The following is a 23,838-nucleotide window of genomic DNA, read 5'->3' as shown; positions in this document are numbered from 1 at the left end:
TATTATAGATTTAATAGCACTTTGAATTTAGCTGCAATCGGACGTGTTCTGGAAGGATTTTTCAAATTTAACACGTGTGTACAGTAACGTCTGTCGGGTCCGCTAGTTAAGTAATAAAATAATAAAAAAAGCCTTAAAATTCCCATACTAAATTACTAACATAATTAAATTAAAGAAATTTTAAAAACTTATTATTATTGTTAGTAATCTTAACATAACTTAAGCCTAATATTATAAATATTAAAAAAGAGAAACAGTATGTTATGTTAGTATGTTTTTGTTTATTTCTTAATAATTAATGTTTTAATTACTAGTATAGGCCCCTGTTTGGATGAAGGCCTATTCCGTGTTATATAAATAGAAACAAGAATTTTTTTGGATGAGATATGTGGTTTGTTCTATTTTAATATCTCTAATATATAAAATTCTCGTGTCATGGAAATTAACACCATTAAAGGCATTATAAGGGGCAAATATGGGCAAATTTAATGGTGCCATTAAAGGCAAATGGCTTGACCGATTCTCATGAAATTTTGAGTGCACATTGGGTAGGTCTGAGAATCGGACAACATCTATTTTTCATCCTCCTAAATTTTAAGGGTGGTCCACACGATTTTATTTGACATTTTTTTTTAAATTTGTTTGATTATGAGTCAGCATTAACAAATACATACAACTTCAAATTTTCACCCATCTACGATCAACAGTTACTTTTGAATCGCGATTTTAATATCGGCAATACAATGCTTGCTGCGTCAGCTAGTAAGTCTATATATTATACTTCTTTAAATTTGAAAACACAAGTGAAAATCATTGTCACTATTGAGGTATTAACTTTCTTCTTGCGCCTTTTTAAAAATATACAAAGAGAGAGAATTTAGACACACGTAAGATATACGAAGAAATGTAGCTTTTAAGTATAGAATATAAATTATTTTATTAATTTTTAATACAAGAAAATAAATAAAATAAATTACAGTTTAAAACAACAAATAAAACACGCAAAAATGGACACTATTTTCTAGAGCGATAAAAATTGTACATACCTACTGTTTTATTACATTAAAAAAAATCTTAGTAGATTTTATTTACTACTAACTCTACATATGTATCTTCTAAGTTATTGAGTTTCTTTTTAAACTATAATCATTTCACAATTAAGTGTTACTCTTTAAAATTTGATTTTAAAAGTGTCTAATTGTGAATTTTGAATTAACACACACAAATTATTTTGCCCCAAATTAGGCATGTATAGCCTGTGTTATGGGTTACAAGACAACGTTATATTTAATACAATATACATACTTAAACATACATAAATATAAACATACAAAAATACATTATAAACATCCATGACTCGTAAAAAAAACATCCATATTCATCATATAAATGCTTGCACCTACCGAATCATTATTCTTAATCAATTCACGTTGAATTTAAATTCACAATAATTAATGTTATATTCAGTTGATTAAGGGTTCTCAGAATCTTAGTCGCCTGCAGCGGTAACGATGTAGTAATTTTGAACAGTGTTCCGAGTAATTATCGAATATTCTCTCAATATAATACACATTGTGAGGTACCCATCAGTCTGTAATGGAAATACGCCATTATCGGTTCCCTAGAGCATCATGTTAGCATTATTCCGTCAAATTATCTATAATTATGATATTTAATACACTCGTTATTGTTATTGAGTAACTCAACTGAATAAATAGTGATTTAGTTTCGTTAACAGAAGTATTTATGACGAAAATTAATAATGACTTTATTGACATTTAAGTATTTTGTATGTTTATCTATTTCTCTAGGTGGACAAATGTGGTGAGCTGATGATATATGATCACCTCTGCCCATACTCCATGGTAACGCTAGAGAAATTACATGAGCTTTACCGACCTTATGAGTCACCTGTATAAATTGAATTCAAAAACGAAATACACTTTGATACGACTCGAGCGAACTTACGACATCAAAAATAACAATAATTGTAATTAAAATTAGATTAATTAATTAGATTACGCAATTATTTTTATAATTTTAGTAAACCTTATTATATATATTGTTTTGGAATAGTTTTTCTTGAAGTCGGTTGTTTTTTTTACACTTACAAATTGGTCTTAATTAACAGAACAATTAGGCAACTCAAATATCCGGATAGCATAAAAAATATTTGCTAGAGTATAGTCAGAACCTCACGAAACCCTTATCAAACTACCCTTCAAGTACATTTTTTCTAATAAAAAAAGAATAATCGAAATCGATTGGCGGTTATAATGGGACCACACGGGAAGAACCAGCTTTCAAATAAAAAATCATTAAAATCAGTTTACTCAGTCGAAAGTTCTGAGGTAACAAACTTAAATCAAAATACCGACGAATTGAGAACTTCCTCCTTTATTGAAGTCGGTAAAATTGAGTTCCTAGGCATATTTCGCAGTATTTTCAAGTGTTCAACAATTGTGATACATTCATAAGTCCTATCCTGTACAATTCACTATGAAAACATATGCAAAAAGGTGACTATTGAGAGTAAGAAGGAAATTCGTTCAATACAAACAGCGATTTAAAATGATACTAACATCAACAAACAAAAAATATTTACTGCTGCTAGTAGAACTCTGAAAGATCTTAAGCATAAACAGTTCTAAAAACATTAGCAAAACTATTTGTAGAGCACTTCCTGATTACACAACCCATCACAATATGGCCTGATCTAAACTGTTGCCTCCCAAGAGATTGGAGCCTTGAATGCACTAATCGCTCCAGTAAAGCACTTGGCCTACTAATTGTTGGCACATACACTACACTAAACAAGGCTAATGCTCAAATGAACACCGATAAAATGCTAACTATGCTAGTAAATTTGATAATTATCTTGAGGATAGGGAATGTTCGAGATACGTGGAGTTTCACAAGATACGGAATAACCTTAGATTAAGAATTGCTCTAGATACTGCACTACCAAAGAACAATAGCTTTTTTATTACGTCATCTATTAGATGTTGTGTGCGTAACATCTTGACACTCAATGGCATGTTTCAAATTTTGTAACATACGCTTCGTGTTATTTTACATTGAAATTAATAAAATATAAAATACTTACTGATGGTATGTGATCCCGGTGTCTTCCTTATTTCATATAGTATTGTTTTTACTACGCAACCCGGCATTTTAGTTTCAATTATTAGTAAAGTTTAACAGAAAATGTGGCACGTCTACGTCACAGATTGTTCGAGACTAGATCGAGTACACCCACTTGGGCTTAGTATAAGTTGCCGCACTTGTGACTACGCCTGCAGTTATCTGCGGTATCTAGTTGGAGTGCAGCGGAGACCAATCCTTAATCTAAGGTTAAAACATAATATCAACACACGTGGTAGTACTCAAGTACGAGAAAAGCTTATAAATGAAAGTCTAACTTCGAGTGTTCCGTGTTGATAAGAGGACAAGAAAAATGATGTCGATATTTTATGTGTCTCTATGGATTTTTTAATATTTTTGGACTTATTTCCAAGAAATTTCAGGAAATCTTCAGATATATCATGAAATGATACTGTGAAATTCGATAGCGATCGAAGAGATTTTTTAGTTATTAGTAAAATTTCATTTCTTATGTTTTTGCGACTTAAACTCTCAACCGATTTCATTGTTAGGCTTACATAGAAGAATATAAAAGAGTAAATTATATTCTAAGCTTAATAAAATATTTTTTTTACTAACACGAACAATTTTGAGTTATTAAGCCTAAAATAGTCTACACTCATGAAATTTGCATATTTGACCACTTAGATTGCCTAAAATAAAAAAGATACTTATGAGTCAACTTCAAATGGTTTGGACACGTGGAGCGAATGAGTGAAGAAAGAATGACGCATCAAATATATAAGGCAAGTGTGGGTGGGCAAGTCGGTCGCGGGAGACGTCGTAGAACATTCGTCGACCATATTGGGGACGTTTTGAGAAATAGCAAGGTCCGAAGCACCCGCAACCGGCGAGCATGTATGAAAAGAGTAATGAATGTAGAGGAAGCGCATGAGGTTTGTAAGGATAGAAGCAAGTGGCATTCTATTGTCTCTGCCTACCCCGACGGGAACACGGCGTGAGTGTATCAATGAGTCAACGTGCAAATATCAAAATTTAACTATTATCTTACTGACTGTCTAATTATTTCATAAGAAGTCTGTCTTGTAGACACAAGGTGACCAAAGAATTTGAAATTTAGAGTGCAGCAATCCAAAAAACTTGCATATACTCGTAAAATTTAATGATAGAAAATTTAAAAATTTTATGTGTACTACATAATATAAGATATATTTATTTTGCAACAAAAATAACAAAATAACACAATTCATTTTCATTTACTATTTATTATATACTATTTATTGTATCCATATAATATCTTTTATTATTGAAGAACCTTCAACAAACAAACGAACGTAAGGGTCATCTGATGCTTAGTAACTACCACCACCCACATAATTACTCGTACAACACCAGAGGAATCACAAGAACTTTTAGAAAAGTGTACGCCCTTTTGTAAGGGTATCCATGTCATATCTTCCTGCGCAACACAGCGACTAAGGCATAAAGTCATTCTACAAATAGTATCACCTATAGCGTTAAAATCTCATATCATTTATACACCTAGATAGACAGTGATAGCTGTGAAAACGTCGAAAAAAAATTATGTTTACTTTTAACCTATATTTCGAGCAATACTCGCACAATAACACAAAGTGACACACAAATTGCGAGTGTCAGACGTAGCTAGTCACGCACACTAAAGTTAAAAAACTTGGCTTTCATCAGTCGTCTAACAGCCAGAGACTAAATCTGGATACATTTTCTAAAGTTAAAATCAATTATCCAATCGAAATTTCTGGAGTTTTTCTGAACACAAATTGCGAGTGTCAGACGTAGCTTGTCACGCACACTGAAGTAAAAAACTTGGCTTTCATCTGTTGTCTAACAGCAAGAGACTATATTTGGATACATTTTCTAAAGTTAAAAACAATTATCCAATCGAAATTTCTGGAATACGTTTAGGCAAAGTAAAATTAATAATGCGGCTGAAAGTTAGACGCGTCTTGTAAGTCGATGCGGCTTGCGGTCGTAACAAAGTGCAAGGGATAATAATTGGATTCGCCGCGCACTTTGATACTAGACAGACTTGAAATTTTGTTTTGTACCGCAAAGGAGTTATTCGCAGAATGATTCTTGTTTATTTATTCTATTTTGAATGAATCGCGGAATAACTAAATGGAATCTATAAACGTCCCAATAATATGTAGTTTGCTTATTGAAATTTTTGAATGTATAATATCTTGTTTGAACTATAGTTACATGAGGTAAGGTTAACGAAGAACGTCATTGCCTGGTAACGAAGATATGACGTGTAAGAAGTGTAACTAGAAAGGAGTGCGCTACTTTTTTTTTTATGGAATAGGAGGACAAATGAGCGTACGGGTCACCTGGTGTTAAGTGATCACCGCCGCCCACATTCTCTTGCAACACCAGAGGGATCACAGGAGCGTTGCCGGCCTTTAAGGAAAGAGTACGCGCTTTTTTTGAAGGTACCCATGTCGTCTCATCCTGGAAACACCGCACAAGGAAGATCATTCCACAGCTTTGTAGTACGTGGAAGAAAGCTCCTTGAAAACCGCACTGTGGAGGACCGCCACACATCCAGATGGTGAGGATGATATCCTAACTTGTGGCGTGTCGTGCGAAGGTGGAATTCGGCGGCAGGACACTTATAACATTTGTGTGTGGCGTCATTTAGTGGTCCCACTGGAAGATCAGCACTGGTTGCGACAGTAATCAGCATTATGCTGAAGTGTGACCAATTTGTCATTTGTTTTGTATACTTATATGTTTTGTCTATTATATTATGTAAATATTGTGTTTGTTACAAATAAATATATTTCTTTCTTTTTAAAATATAATATGTCCTGTGAACCTTCACCTGTATAAATACCATTGGACAGGCTGTTCCATATGTTTGACAGAATTTTTTTGTACCTATTTGAAGCGCCACTAGCGAGCGTCCAAAGAACTAATTTTGACGTATAATACAAAGGGCTGCGAAGGAACGTATAATACTATGAAGTATTTTTACATTTTGAATTAATTTCGTTCGTTTTCCGTGTAATTTATACTTCAAGAATCAACGTAATAAAGTACACGTTTTTTTTGTAAATAGTTTCCCACCACCTATGTTGTCCACCAGGTTATCATCACTAGTTTTAGTACCGCAGACTCTCGCTACATGACCAACAGCGCCAAAATGGCGAATATCAAACAGGCACAAAAGCACTTTGACATCCGCCAGTCCAGTAGTATATAGTAGAGAGCCCTATTTTATCATCTTCGAAGAAATTGTGTAGTTCTGAATATATACTTACTTATCAGTTCTGACCACAATTGTTATTGTGTTTAAATGAAATGTCATTAACTGAATTATTTATATTACGAATGAAGATGTATTTCTAAGTCAAAAAATAGATGTTCGAGATAAGTAATCACGAACATATCAATACCAAAATATTTTCCGAAACACAATGTATCTTATGGTATAAGTATTATTCCGATCGGTTCAGTGGTTTTCGCAGTATAACCGAAGGAATAAACTGGCTTTCCGTTGATTCCGTTATTAGTATAGATATAAAGATGTATTTCATTACTATCCATATGGACATAATATCAAAGCAACATAACATTGAATAGAACAGTTATGTGATATGTTTTCGTATATTTTTTTAATATAATATGTAATTGTTTCTTCCGCATTCACGAATCCTTTCACCCACATTTTAGATTATTTTTACGATAAAAACATAAAATTTCATTTATAACCTGATTCCAGCCGCCGAATTACACCATCGCACGACACGCCACAAGTTAGGATATCATCCCGTGACCCGTACGCTCGTTTGTCCTCCAATTCCAATAAAAAAAATATATACATGTTCTTCATCAGGCATTCTAATAAGTCTGTATCAAAACCGGAATCGAATCTACGATGACAGTACAAACGCGGGTTCGAATACAGCATCCATAAATTTTGGAATAAAAATTAAATTTGTATTATTTATCCCAGAAGCGAGCAAAATCACTCAAAAATAACCTAACATAACATATGTTATTAAAATGTTTATATACTTAATCTTATTTTTCAATATAAATGAAAATGGAGTTATAATGCCGGTCAGCAAAATTGAAAATAATTTTCACTTTAACTGCATAATAAAAAGCTTTACAAGCAAAGCATACTTCTATACAAAATTATTCACGGCAGATTTCAATTTTCCAGTGAAAATTGCCCCTTTCCCGGCCATTGTGCAACAAAGGCGTTAAATATTTTCTTATTGTTTCGTTTATTATGGGCAAAGTTAGTGTGGTTAGTTCAATGGCAAGTTTTCAATGAGCGCAACGATAATTGGATACCAGAGTGAAACATTAGCGTAAGAGCTGTCGAAGTAATTACACGGTGGTTTCACATTTTGTGAAATAATGCTTATTTTTGTTCTATCTATTTAGCCCATAAATATAAAATTGATTTTGTATGTTTGTTAATTAGGTCTTCCATAATGCAATTCTATGAAACTTGTTTTAAATAAAACATTTTAATTTACTGCAAACCCTTACAATTTTTGTCTGAATTGACTGTGTCTTTTAATTTGATGGATCCAGAATATTTTTGCAGCTTCAAGAGTTTAGTCAGCTTAAATAGACAGTATAATAGGTTTGTGTATAACTTGAATTTGCATTTAGATGTTATAACAAATCATCATAGCAATGCTATATTTTTATTTGACATAAATAAATTTATGTCAAATTTTAATTTGACTCAGAATACAATGTACCTGTCTAAATATTATAAGAAGCAAATTGCTTCTTTATTAGCATTTAATATTTATGATCCAGTTATTCCCACAATAACTACCAATTGTATACAAGTTAGAAATACCTCTAACAATACTTATATTCCCAATAATTTAAACTTTTAAATCAGACAACAAAGAAGCCAATAAATAAACTCAAAATAGTTCATCAAAATATACAAGGCCTCTTTGGCAAAGAGTTAGAAGTTAGTTTATTTTTACACCATTATAATGTGGATGTCATATGTTTTACAGAACATTGGTTGGATAAAACTCAATTATTATTCAATGTTGAACATTTTAAATTAGTAAGTTCGTTCACTAGAAACATTGCCTCAAGAGGTGGATCAATGATCTTTATAAAAGAAAACATAAAGAATAAAGACCGTAATGACATAACTGCGTTGTCTATTGAACAAACTATAGAATTATCATGTGTGGAGCTGGAGCAATATATTATAATATGTATATACAGACCCCCAAGCGGTTCTTATGAAAATTTTGAATTCGTACTAGAAGATGCCTTTAAAAAATTAAATAAGAGTGTGAAAGATATTATTGTTTGTGGTGATTTTAATATTAATTTACTTAAGCATAATTCATTAAGCATAAGGTTTTTGAGTTTGTTTCAATCGTTTAATTTGCAAAACCTCTTTATTGAACCCACTAGAATAACAAGTTTATCCACGAATTGTATTGATAATATTTTTCATAACATTGACAACTCTGGCATAGAAAAATGTATTATTCATAAATTAAGGTCCGATCACACAGGCCAACTAGCTATATTCCCTTTTAATGACCGAAATAAGAAAATGAGAGTAACCTACAGACATATCACAAGCGAGGGCATTGCTCGATTTAAAAATACTATGGAATCCACTATACACACTTTGGTTAATGTCGGTGAGGACCCTAATATCTTATACCAGGCTTTATTTAGCAAACTACAAAATGATTTTAATATTATTTTCCCTAAAAAAACCAAAATCTCAAAAACGAAGTGCACATTTAATGAATGGGCTACTGTGGGCATTCATAAAAGTAGGGCAACATTATATGACCTGTATGAAATGAAAACATTTATTTTTAATGATAATTTCCAAAATTATATTAGGAAATATTCAAAAATTTTTAAAAAAGTATGCTTTCAGGCTAAGGCTCTTTATCTAGGTAGTAAGATTAGACAGTCTGATAATAAAATTAAAGCCTCCTGGAAAGACTTCAACTCAGAGACCGGAAAAGCTAAATCCACCGATAAAAATATTATTTTAACCCATAATAACTTAAAAACTAGTTCAAATGCAGAAGTTGCCAATATTTTTCAAGAATTCTTTTCCAATTACTTCATCATTAAAATCGTGCCCCATTCGTGCTTTGAATATAGTTAAAGATAATGTTCCCAAATGTGAATTAGAATTCTCTTTCCACCATATCAATTCTAAAACAATAATCAGCGCCTTTAATTCTTTACAAAAAAAAAAAAATACTGAAGACCTATAGGGAATATCGGTAAAAGACCTTAGTCATATAATATATATCATTGCGCCACATCTAGTATTAATATTTAACAAGTGCATTGAAAGTGGCACATTCCCAAATTTGATGAAATGTAGTAAAGTTATTCCCTTATTCAAGAATGGCAATTCAGAGGATCCAACTAATTACCGACCAATTTCTATTCTTCCCGCTATTAGCAAAACTTTTGAAAAAATTTTATTGGACCAACTATTGAGTCACTTTAATATAAACTCAATTATACATAAAGAGCAATATGGTTTCACAAAAGGAAAATCAACTGTAGATGCGGGTACAACTTTTATGAAACGTATTTTTGATGCTATTGGTGTATTCTGTGACCTCTCAAAGGCCTTTGATTGTGTACAACACTCAATTTTATTAGAAAAAATGAAATATTACGGTATATCAAATAAATCAGTAGATTTAGTGTCATCCTACCTCAGTGAAAGATAACAAACTATAGACATAAATGGTTCTAGGTCAGATGGATCTTTAATGAAAATGGGAGTTCCACAGGGCTCTATTTTGGGTCCATTCTTGTTTTTAATATGTATAAATGATTTACCGTTTTATGCTCAATCTTTTTGTGATATAGTACTATTTGCTGATGACACCTCTTTAATTTTTAAAACTGATAGGTGTTAACAAAGCTATAGCGATGTTAACAATTCGCTATCTCAAATAATGAATTGGTTCAGCATAAATAATCTTGTACTTAATCCAAAGAAAACTGCATTAAATTTGCCTTGCCAAATGTGAAAGACTATGAATCAATCATAAATATTAACGACGAGACCTTAGAAATTCTTGATAGTACTGTGTTTCTAGGAGTAACAATTGATAAAAAATTCCAATGGGGACCTCATATAACAGCTCTGTCAACAAGGCTTAGTTCAGCTGCTTACGCTGTTCATAAAATACGACAACTGACTGACGAACCGACCGCACGTCTTGTGTATTATACTTATATCCATAGTGTCATGTCGTATGGTATCCTCATGTGTGGTAATGCGGCTGATATAAACAATATATTTGTGTTACAAAAAAGGGCAATCCACTCAATTTTTCAGTTGGGTTCCAAAGACTCTCTTAGACAGAAATTTAAAGAAATTAATGTACTTACAGTACCCTCACAATATATCTATTCAAATATTATGTTCGTATATAAAAATATTAAAAAATTTGAAAAGAAAAGTGATGTACATAATGTAAATATAAGAAGTAAGCAAAAATTAGTTAATCCCTATTTAAGATTAACAAAAGTGAACAACTCGTTTATGGGGAACTGCATACGATTTTTTAATAAAATTCCTGATGACGTAACTTGCTTAACGCTAAATAGATTTAAATCTCATGTTAAAAGTAAACTAATTGAGAAAGCTTATTATAAGGCAGTTGATTATATTAATGACAAGAATGCTTGGTCCTAAAAATATCATACCTATATTGCTCTCAAGTGCCCTTGATTAGTTTTTAATATATATGTTTGACATTAATGAGTGTAGTCTATATCGATATTGTATAAATTTTAATTTAATTTGTAATGTATGACATTCGTATATTTTATATACATATTATTTGTATTTTTTAATGATGTCGTATAAATTATTATTGTCATTATTTGACGTGAAAAAGTGTATTTTGAAATACCTACTTTCAATAAACTGTTTTTGATTTGATTTGATTTGAGTCATACATATTATATTATATTTTATGCTTATTTCCACATTATACATACTAAGTATTCGTGAGAAATAGGATCATAATAGGTGGTCAATAATTAATAGATCCTATATGGGTGAATTCCACCGTATGATAATGAATATTGTATACCAAATGCCATTTCGTATGGCCTTTGGTATACAATATTCATTATCATCATACAGTATTAAATAGTTTCACGTTGTTCACACCTTATATATATATATATATTTTTTTTTTTTTACATTTGCACTTAAATTACTCTAGCAAGCAAACAGTAAACAGAATTCAAGAACTTAGAATCAAGAAATTATACAAAATAATCAATAAATCTAATATTTAAGTATATAAAAGTAAACAGGCTTAAAAAAATAATTAAAAACAAAACATCAACAACTCATTGTCTATATTGTTAACCATACAAAAGCCTTTTGCTAAGAACCACCCGCCACGCCATGCTTCGCTTGAAAGAATCATATTTCTCAAATTTAATATTGAACTTCTTTAATAACTTTCAAGTTTCTTTGTCTAACCTACTTTAATGCTCTTTTATAGTTTAAAAGCGTTTCATTAAATAATCACCTTTTATTTAACTTTGACTGTGAAGGCTTCAGAATTGTTATTCTTTTATAAGGTTTTGTTGCTTCATTTTTCTACGATCCCAGTACAAAGAACAGTAAAGCACTTTACACACATTGCAATGAAGTATTTCTGTAATGTGCTTTCCGTCTACATTTATTAATTAATACTGTTAAGTATTTTATGTTTGATTAAATACTTAAGATCAGAGTGGTTTGTGAATTTAAAAGATGTAATACATTAGTCTTTTTCATGAAAATAAGGGACGAGACGAGCAGGGCGTTCGGCTGATGGTAATTGATATGCCCTGCCCATTACAATATAGTGCTACTGAGGATTATTGAAAAACTCAAAAATTCTGAGTGGCACTACAATTGCACTTAAGACATAAGATGTTAAGTCTAATTTGCGGTCTCTTCAGACCGAAACACAGTAATGGTTACACTTGACTGCTTCGCGGCAGAAATAGGCGCCGTTGTGGTATCCATAATCTAGCCGGCATCCCCTGCAAAGGAGCCTAACCTGGTAAAACTACGCAATGCATCAATGAAGTTACAACTCATTCTGAATATGATAAAAATAATACAATAAGAAATAAAATATCCCAGAATGTATCTCGAAAGGTTAATTGATCGCGTCAAGAAAGGTACAAGAGCCACGTACTCATGAACTCTCCGAGAATGTAAGCATGGAAAATATTTACAAAAATTGACATCTGCATTTCGCTTAAGGAATTTATTTAATGCTTCTTATTTCTCCCATTCTCTACCACAATTACTTCCTTATCTAGGCTCATACTGAAATAATATTATAATGAGAAAATATTATTGTTCCTTTTTTATTGTTGTGAATAAGCTAAAAAACTACCAAATTTTATTTTTATTCTTCTGGCCGCAGAATTATATCTTTTTGAAAGGTAACTTGGGCTTTATTTAAAGAAAACGTTAGAGATGCCTACATAACTACCAACAATTTGAAAGTAGGTAAAGTCGCAGCCATTGTTGGTTATGATAACTCTTTGTTAAGAAAAAGCAAGCGGTACATTTTTATTTCTTATCAAATTCAGCGGGAGCAAGGGTTGGTGACTATTTATACTAGGCAAATGTGCTAAATATGTCTTTCTGTTAAACTTAAACTAAGGATATTGCCGTTACTATTGACATTATTGTGTGATTTAAAAGGACCAACAAAAAGTATCTAGAGATCTAAGCGATGCGACCAAAATTCACGCGGAAAATGTTGCGGGCAGAAGTGTAGTTCAAAAATAAGTATTAGAATATTTAACCAGCTGTAATTGAAGCTATTGTAGATCCCTAGCACAACATATCTACTTATTTTGGCCATGAATACTGCTACAATTAAAAATAAACTAGAAAAAAAATTAGATTTGAATTTGGATTCTGTCATTTTTATATGATTGTTCGTTGAGTTTTCTCATTTTGGGGCCAATACATTGTACAATATTTTGCGATATAAAGACGGTGATAAATAGATTGTTTTTGGTTTCCGAATTCATATTATGTATTATTCGATGACTAATAAGATCAGCAAGTGTCTTGTGATTCCTCTGGTGTTATAAGAAATTATGGGCCGCGGTGATAAGGCGACCCGCATGGTATGCTCGTATAAATTTTCTGTCTTTTCATTATACGGAATCCAAGCTTATGACCATAATATTTTGATAAATTCAAAAAATTTAATTAAATGACAATTTAAAAGCACTTTACTGAAGCCAGCTTAAAAAAAGGTTATTTGAGTATATTATAAATCACAGGTTATTATCATTGAAAAGTTATCATAATATATTGCACTGGCGTATTCATAGTTGATTGTAAGCAGACTTTTTTTATTGACGTAGGCGTTACTTTGTGGAAATCCATAATTATACAAATGATTTGAGTTTTCTTTAGTGTTAATTCCGCCAATATTTGTCCTTAAATAATTCGACTCGTGTTTCGACAAATATTAGCGGAATTAACACTAAAGAAAACTCAAATCATTTGTGTAAGCAGACTTATTTATTTCATGCACTTATGTGCAGTCAAAATAAACATAATACCTATTACCCTTCTACCATAATAAATTTACCCTATTAAAATGCTAAAATAATCTATGAAAAAAATACAATTGGACAAGAAGTCTAGAGGTTCAGCAGAGTTGCGCCTAACAAAATGTAATTCGATATATTTGATTGTCTATGGCTACTATATCACAAAAACTCTTGATATAGAATAGATTGTAGTTTAAAAGCAGACTCATTAACGATTCTCATTTTCGCATATCGTCTGACAGTATTAAGTAATGCAACGCTGAGATTCAGCGACAGTCGACGGCTTTGCTAAACTTGCTCTTACAACTTCCTTGTGCTAGTTTTAAAGTCACTTTGCACTAGTGTTGTTATACGTTTAGTGTTCATATCGATGAATTTTGATTATTTTTTGATAATTATCTTTTAGCTTCTAGGCTCCTAGCTCGACTATCTAACATTATAGGTTATTATTTTGTATTATACAAAATTAAATAGTATTTGATACATTATTTAGTGATTTCCTTCGCTTCGGGGAACATAGATATCTATTATGTGGGATTCGTAACTCTCTACACGGATAATTCCTTTGGTGATCGGTTATATATTTATGCTATTAATATTACTGCGGGAATTAATATTATTACTACTAGTATCGTTTTATTTGGGTAATCCAATAGCAACCTTTATCTTCAGATTATTTCGAAGAATAAACTTCAAAAATAGAATAGAAAAGAATAATATTTATTAACCATAGGGGGTGACAATAACACAACGCAACAGGATTTGAAACGTTATGAAATACATGACTTTGTAAATGGTCTTTGACTAGGGTAGAAGAACTAATAAGAGACCCAGCCCACTTCAATAACAACTATTCTATCAAAACTGGTTAGAAATCATCGCTTAAAAATCTTAATTTAAACTGGTGTCGCGCTTACCCTTGAGAAGTCCCGTTAATTCATAATCAATTTAAAAATACTCTTAGTACTAGTAATCGATATATTATGTATGCTCATATTATATTCCAAACTACAAAACAGAAGTCACGAAATTATCCTTGCTTATTTCTCACAAATAAAAAGCTAAAGATTGTTGATAAGTTCAAATATTTAGGTCGATTCATTTCGAATGACTTTAAGAGATGACTATAACATAGAGCGGGAGCGTAGAGAGCTGTCAGTGAGGAGTAATATGCTTGCCCGCAGGTTTGCACCAAGAACAAATAATGTTGAAGTGTTATTATTCAAAGAATTCTGCCAGTCTTTTTACTCGAGCGGCTTGTAGTGCTTCTGAAATGTTTGCTGAGACATAATGCGCAAATAAGCGGTCTCCATGTTGCAGTGTCAAGATGATTGCTGCTAGAGCTGACTGTTCCTTCCAAAAAAACTGGATACAGTCAGTTCTAGGTTTATAAATATATTTAACTAATATACATAGTTCATAAGAAATAGTTGTTACTAATACATTTACTAATATATATGGAGATCTCTGTGAATTAAATGAATAAATAAATAAAATAAATATGATTTTGAGGAGTTCCCTCAATTCTATATGGATCAAATCACCAAAGCAATATTAACACACACAAAATCATACTATATCAATATAATACCTTGTTTAATTATTTTATTAATGACAGAATTCCGACGCAGCAAACTTTAAAAACTACCCACGAATTGAGAACTAGTCATCAACTTTAAAAAATACTCCTCTTTTAAAATAAGCATTTTAAATTTGATACAATTAGCAATCGTTAAATGTACAAATCACAGCAAATAAAAAACAATATATAATCTATTGTAATATATCTATTGTAATGTAACATAGCATTTAACTAATCCGATTCAATTTATCAGCAAAAATATTGTATAAATTCGATATCCATGTATCAGCTATCAGCAGCGTATCCGACGCGAAATTAACTTCCGATTGTGCCACAATTTTAATGGTCCGTCGAAAAGATCGATAACATCGATATGAAATATTGTATCGACCATCCCTCGGTTTCGATAACTAGCGGCGCTGGCCTAGTGCCAACAAGTCTCCATCATTGCTGATAATTACCGACTAAATGTAGACCTACTTATAACATAACTGAGACTGCGTCGTGCAAGAGAAATAGATGGAACGTCTATATATCTTTGTTCAATACCATATAAATTTTCCTCAATGAAGTATTTATTTGAAATGTTATCATCAAACAGTAATGTACTAAGAGCTCATCAAATATTCGTAAAGTTGTATTAGTATTACCAATAGGAGGCTGCTTAGCACAAGATGCCGGCTAGATTACGGGAACCACAATGGCTCCTATTTCTGCCGTGAAGCAGTAATGTGTAAACATTATTTTGTTTCGGTCAGAAGGTCGCCGTAGCTAGTGAAATTACTGGGCAAATGAGACTTAACATCTTATAACTCAAGGTAACGAGGGCAATTGTAGTGCGCTTAGAGCTTATAGGTTTTTCAAGAATCCTGAGCGGCACTGCATTGTGATGGGCAGGGCGTGTAAATTGCCAACTCCTGAACTTCCTGCTCGTCTCGTTCCTTATTATTATAAAAAATTAGTTTTTTCAAAAGGTTTGAGCATTTTATGAAAAAGTCGTCCTAAAAATTAACTATCAAATCACGAATGATTGCAATAGATAGTATCGCATCTTTAGAATTAAAATTTTAGTATTTTCAATAAGCTACTCCGTCTAAACATGTATAATACCAGGACTGTAGTATATTATCGTGACAACATCTGCGGTCCACAGTGATGTTGGTACGTAAGCAGCAATGTATCACTACGTCGCCGATTAGGCCGTGCTTGTGGGCTTGCGTCTTGGTTAATGGTTAATGCAATGGTTACCAAACCCTGTAATTGTAAGATAAGCTATGATACATTGCCTGGTAAATTGCTAAGCGTATTAGTTTCAACTAACACTTTACTTAGGCACTACGTATATGTGACATATTATTAAGTCCTACTTCAAATATCTTCGTCTTAGTCGGACACTCTTGTCAGAGTGGTCGTGGTTGCGTTGACGAGGTACATGGTGGGGTGTTCGGTGAGTCAATATACTTTCTGAGGGTAGATCTGGCGATGTGCTTCCATTTCTGACGGTTAGAGGCGAGTACACTGGACTATGGTGGACTCAGTAGCCTTTGTGATGGCGTCTATCCAGCGGGTTGGCGATCGACCGCGTGCTCTCTTGCCTTCCACCTGGCCCTGAACCACCAGTCTCTCTATCAAGTTCTCATTTCTAGAGACGTGACCAAAGAACTTCAGTATTCTTAGTTGCACAATTGACGATAGTCTGTCTTTAATACGAAGCTCTTTGAGGATGGATACATTGGTGTGAAATGCCGTCCACGGGATCTTTAGGAGGCGTCTCCAGCACCACATCTCTAATGCATCGATTTAACGGCGGTCCTGCAGTCTCAGAGACCATGTTTCGGCTCCATAGAGAAAGATTGGAAACACAAGGCATTTCATCAATCTGACTTTAGTCTTCTTGGTAATCCTTCAAATAAGAACTTTATATAAATAGCTGACCCGGCAAATGCTCTTTCGCCATATACATTATTTAAATAAGTGTAAAAACAAAAAAGAAATTAATAATTTAATTATAAAGTCAATTTTAATTTTAAACTATACATTAAAATTTATCGAACTACAATTATTATATTCGATTGCTATCTTGCAACTCTGTTGCGTATCTGTGGATGGAATAGAATAATATTAAAATCACGATACAAAAATAGATGTTGATCGTAGACGGGTGAAAATTTGAAGTTGTATGTATTTTTTAATGCTGAATAATAATAAAACAAAAAATTCCCAGACCTGAGGGTCTTATCACTTTAAAAAATAGCAAATTGTTTATTATTAATTAAGTTAAACACACAAGATAAAGGAGAATTGTTCCCATGAGTTGGTAGTGTCATTAGCTGAATGGAGGCATTACACTACAGTTACAAACTAATAGGACATTCCCCTTCATAGCGGTCACTTAAATCTCAATCGAGACGTACTTGACATACGGTCCAACGGATATCTGTTTGGTTATCAGACGTGTTAATTGCAACATAAACCATCTTGGATATGTACAGTACTCTTGATGCGGACATTGTTTGAGATTTCCCAAGTGCTGTGTAAATGAGAGCAGCACTACAAGCGAATTTCATCTTAATTATTTAGTAGTTATAGTTTAAAGTTAGATTTTTTCTTAATTACTTATGACCTTGTGAGAAAGTTGCATCGACAAGACATAGAATTTTGGATATATAATTAAAATGATGTTCAAAAAAGATGAAGTTTATTTTTATTATTTATGTATATTTTGGGCTGCTGCTTCGACTGCCGAAGACAGCAAGCGTCGCAAATATGTTGGTCTCAGTGAGTCAAACATCTTTGTGCCGTTTGGTGTCAAGACACTTGGCCCGTGGGGCCCAGAGGCGCGGAGAATGTTCAAACTACTATCTTCGCGCCTCAATAAGGCTACTGAAAACCCAAGCGCTGGCAGCTATTTCGGTCAACGGATCAGCCTAGCTATCCAACGCATTATCGCTGCCAGTATTCTTGGTACGCTTCCACGTAATGATAGTTTTAATGTTATGTAGTCATAGTATTGTAAATATAGTTATAAGATTTGTTTTGTTTGAATAATAAATTAAACTTTTTTTAGTGTCGCTCTTAGATTAAGGATAGGTATCCGCTAGATACTTAATATAAGTCTCGAATAATGTGTGACGTTGACATTGACGTGCCACATGTTCTATTAAAATTTGCTAATAATTGAAACTAAAATGCCGGGTTGCGTAGTAAACTTTGTAAAAATAATACTACAAGAAATATGAAAGACACTTGGATCACATAACATCAGTAAGTATTTTGTATTTTATTATTTTCAATGTTCACGAAGTGTATGATACAAAATTTGAAAGATGCCATTTAGTGTCAAGATGCCACGCACACAAGCATCTAATAGTTGCCAATATTATTAAAAAAGCTATTGTTCTTAGTTAGTGCGGTATCTAATTGGAGCTAGCGGAGACGAATCCTTAGTCTTAGGTGTCACTATTCATAATAATTATATACATTATTTGACACATACCAAAAAAAAATAGTTTAAAATGATATTTGCACAGACATTGGCGATTGACATAGTTAAAAAGGCTAATAACCTTCTCTAGCTTGTAAGAAATAACAGAAGTCGTGGTTATTGCTATCCATCAAATTGAAAGCCTTATAATTATTATTAATCATTCCTATTCAAGACGTCGTTCGTAAGACGTCACTGGTAATGTCAACTTTCTAGGGTGAGAATACTGCATTATTTTTTGGTACATTTTTAGATCGAATAAGACATTAAGAGAGACAATTATACCTCTCACCAAACTTCTAGATCACTCTACTGTAGATGCTACGTGCATATGACGTTTGCAGGTAGGTATAGAAATACCCGAATGTAGTGTACCACTCCAGCATGCATGCATTTATGCAGTGGGAGGCTCCTTTGCACTGGATGCCGGGATTATGGGTAACACAACGGCGTCTATTACTGCCGTGAAGCAGTAATGTGTAAGCGTTATTGTGTTTCGGTGTGAAGGTGAGAGGTGAGGATTGTTAACCCCACAGACTTGGAACATATTATAACGCAAAAAAATTAACCTTAAGTTTTGATGCAAATAAGTATAAAGATAAGAATGTCTAAGATTATGAACCATTACGAAACATTTAACGTTTAGACATGATGGTTAACCAAAAGCCACCTAACTGCTACAGAATGTGACTTAAAAAAATAGAGGAATCTATAATTGGCTTCTTACTTACCAACCATTTCCTTAATGTGTACATCAACTATTATTATAAATGATCATAATATTATCTAGCTTTCAAATAATTATTTTATGGGCCTATGTATTAAATGTTATTATAAATTACCTTTTAATATTATAAGTCTTATTTGATTTATCTATATATAATTTCATATACCGCTTCTTCACATCGTCATTTGTTTCCGAAGCGGTGGTAGTATTAGAAGTGACATCTAAAAGAAGGAAATATTTTTTTTAGAAAATAAACGCCTTTTATGCCTTTTTATCTTATGTTCCATTTTTTGCCTGATACACATTTAAAAACGATTCTCAAGCTCATTGTCAGGTAAGGCCAAATCTGAATTGGATCAAATACTACTCTTATCACATCGATTTTCGATCCACCGTATCTCGATATTCCGTGATTCCGCTAGTACTTGGGAACAGGCATTGGCCAGTCGCCAGTTTTCTTTCCAGCCATTGTTATAATAGCACCGCATTCATGATTATTATCGGTCTAAAATTATTATTTTGCAGGATAAAGCTTTGCGTTACCGAGTTTATGTTGCAAAATCGAATTGCAACAATGATTCTAGTGATAACAGGTGAAATTGCGTGCCAAAAGTGTACGTAAATTTTTGATTGTGATCGTTTTTCATGCATAGATTAATAGACCCACAAATATTGATAAGAAACTACACATATTTTATGTTTGAATGTAGAATTCTTGTATGTTATATTTAAGTAAATAAATTTGATGCAGCTTCGTAAAATCTTCTCGTCCAAAATCCACTGTGTCTGAAGACGAAGGTTTTTAACCTGTGTCTATCTGCCTATTGTTGATAGGTGGCCGTTGAGGCAGTTAAGTCCTCGAATGGCGACCACGTACCGGAAGGCGTAGTGTTGGTACACAAGGTGGACAGACGATTTGGTCAAGATCACCAGAATAGGTTAGATGAGGGAAGCGCAGGACCGATCGTAATGGCGATCTTTGGGAGGGGCAAAAGCCTCTGGACAAAGGCCAGCAGTGGACATCTTCCGGCTGAAATGATTATGATAATGAAATAATTTTGATAAAAATTTAATAATTCAGGATTTGTAGCAAGACAAACTATTTCATCTCTGAGAAGATACTTTTGGTCAATGTTGGAATACTATTTACTTTTGCAAGTCAATAACATAGCTAAACTTACAGTTATCCTTTTTAGCTGTCGTTTTCCTTTGTGCCACGTGATGATCGCCGGTGGTCTGCTTCCTGCAGACTCACAGGCAACTTCGTAACGACGCTCTGCCGTCAGCACATCAACGTCACCCACTTCTGATGGTTTCTTGATTTCTACCGTCAGAGGGCGCACTGAAATACAAATATTACCCATTAAGTATTATTATAATATAAGTATTCACCCGCGACTTCATCTGCATTGAACTTTGGGCAACATTTTTTTATTTTTTAGGATACTTTTTAAAAATACACAATATTCAAACTGCTCTTTCCACTCTTCTGTTATACAGCGCATATCCCTTGTCATTTCGTACAGTTTGTTTAATAGTATTTCCCTGTGAACTTTAATCTCCTATTTCATCCCCATGTAGTTCAAACTTTAAAAAATTATTTAACAAATGTTAATAAATTATTTCTTATCACGTGCCTTAATACAAAATTTCATGGTTTGTCTTCGATATTGAAGAATTTCCATACAAACTGCCATCTCCTATTGCAACCCCTCCATTTATTTTTTTGCAATAAAAGGTAGCATATATCCATTTTCAAGCTCTAGTCTATCTCTGTACTAAATGTTATCAATATCGGTTCGGTGGTTAAGGCGAGAAAGCGTAACAAACAAACTTACATTCACATATATTTGTAATAATAGTAGGAATGTATTCTTCGTCATATGGATGGTACTGACCTATTATATATTTATTTTGGGTGTCCAGTTCTAGTAAGGTATACTATTTTGCTGACTACCAATTTCGCGCCTATTGCCAAAGCAATAGGCATTGTTGTTGATTCTTCAACAGAACCTCGCCAAAGTACGTCATTGGTAACACTCATTATATCTACTAGACACTTTTATAATCTTAAAACGTGTTCGTTAGCAATATTACTATTATGGTTACCATGTATTTTATGTATTCCAAGAATTATAAAATTGTAGTACGGATCATGCATGATCTGTGATGTTCATGGCAACAACCTTGATTGCAAAACGCTTTTCCGGCTGATTGCGAAATATCTGATAGTCTAGAAGGGAATGCTAAAGTATTCAGTGTCCAGCTTTCATTTGAGTTAGCACAAAGCTAATCCTTATTATAATTAGAAACTACAGATATTTATATAAAATGTTTTTTTACAGAAAATGGTAAGAATAACATCAGTATTAACTCCCATTACTGCAATAATTAATGTTACCGTTACTGCAGCTCTTGATTTTGTTTTTTGTGCTTCAGAAGAGAGCTGTTAAGTCTAAAATATTATAAAATATGGGACGAAACGAATCACTTAGATGTATATTATCACTATATTTGCAATTTTCGTATTTGTACAAAAAAATACCAGAATCAAAGACAAATAATAAAACTGTCAATACCCACTCGGGGGCTAAGTGAGGTCAACAGATAATTTTTAAGTTCGATTTTATAATAAACTTCCTGAAAACATATTAGAACTATCTCTCAACAATTTCAAAGCTGGAGCCCAGAGGCGTACTGGAAACCCAAGCAGCAGCTATTTCGGTCAACGGATCAGTCTACCTATCCAACGCGGTAATGATAGTTTTAATTTTATGTAGTCATAGTATTGTAAATATAGTTATAAGATTTGTTTTGTTTGAATAATGAAATGTTCAAAGATTATATCAGGCAAAAATCTATTGATAATTCATATTTCAATGGATTCCAGGCTTCAAAAGCTTATTGCTAAATTTAAAACTACATTTTATTTACATACTAAAATATGTTCGCTTAGTACCTGTTGAGTGTTATTATGATTCACTTTCATTTTTATCTCTTTCTTTTACTTACTTAAAAAAGTTAACTATTTTTAACCGACTTCAAAAAGGAGGAGGTTATCAATTCGAACGCTATTTTTTTTATGTATGTACACCGATTACTCTGTGATTTATGATCCGATTTACGTAATTTTTCTTTTTTTCGATGCAGTTTAGATGCCATGTGGTCCGATAAAAATTTACATAGTTTGGCCCAGAAGTTATCATTTTATGAACATTTTTTATGAAAATTTTGATTTACCTGGATGATATAATTGTTTTTGTGTACGGCTTTTTTAGGAGTTTTCATTCAGGTTGATTATGTATTATAATTATTAACTCACACTAAAAAGTAAAGAAAAAAAAACCTCATTTAAAAAACCGACTTCAAAAACTGAAAAGTATCAAATAGCTAAAAATTTAATTTAATACACCTTTACCTTTAATATTAATGAAATACTATTATTTGTATGTGCTTCATATTGATAGCTCTAAAGTTGGTACCAAGCCACTTGACACCCGTGACTTTGAGCGGGATAGCTTCGTCTACAACAAAACAACCCAAGCGGACAGATACGCGTGGCCAGACAACCTTAATAATTACAGTAAGTTTATTATATTAAGTATTATTTTGTTTAGGGCTTGGCACCGACTTAAAACCTTTCAATAGGTAGCACATATAAATAGTATCATTTTATTTATATTAAAGGTAAAGGGGTGTTAAATTAAATTTTTAGTTATTTGATACTTTTCAGTTTATGAAGTCGGTTTTTTAAACGTAATTTTTTTTTATTTAAAAATATTTGTAATATGTGCTGCCTTTTGCATCACCAGTGCACCATAAAAATGGTGCTTTGCTCTTCCTAAATTTTTAAATTGTTTCTGATGGAGTTCTAAAAGTAATACGAACAAAGCTGCAAGTAAAAGCTAGCAGGTCCTAGTCTTTCTGGCCTTTCGCTCGGTCCCCAACCATAAGGCCTTGAGGAATCGAGCGGAGCTAGCTTACCTCTCTTGCAAAAGATCGCGAATGTCTCAATTCAGAATTAGAAGCATTTTTAATTTATTACAAACATAATACAATTGTCTTAACAAAACTATGTCATGTTAAATAGTATTGGTAAGCAGTTAATAATTTTTCATACAATTAATATCTAGTTTGAATGATTAGCATGGCTCCAAGGGTAAGACTTACCTTGGGGGTTTTTTTTTCGCTATGTCTATTAAAGATAGAAATGTAAAGAAAAATTGAATTTTCTTCTAATATTTTGTAGATACTTATTTTTTTTAAATAAAAGTTTTATATAATTCGTTAAGAGATGGTTTCAACAAT

The 23,838-nt window shown here is 32.6% G+C and overlaps 1 protein-coding gene across 1 annotated transcript in view; it reads right to left on the bottom strand.

Moving 5' to 3' along the window:
• Positions 1-23,838, bottom strand: part of LOC126969156 (nephrin-like) — a 570,056-nt gene that overhangs the window by 123,347 nt on the left and 422,871 nt on the right. The window contains exon 7 of the mRNA XM_050814479.1: positions 20,712-20,872. Coding sequence (XP_050670436.1) covers positions 20,712-20,872 — 161 coding nt within the window. The remainder of the gene's footprint in view (positions 1-20,711; positions 20,873-23,838) is intronic.

Source organism: Leptidea sinapis, chromosome 17 (assembly GCF_905404315.1).
Source record: "Leptidea sinapis chromosome 17, ilLepSina1.1, whole genome shotgun sequence".
Lineage (NCBI taxonomy): Eukaryota > Metazoa > Arthropoda > Insecta > Lepidoptera > Pieridae > Leptidea > Leptidea sinapis.
The sequence above is the reverse complement of the archived record's forward strand: the minus strand, read 5'-3'. Positions and strand labels throughout refer to the sequence as shown.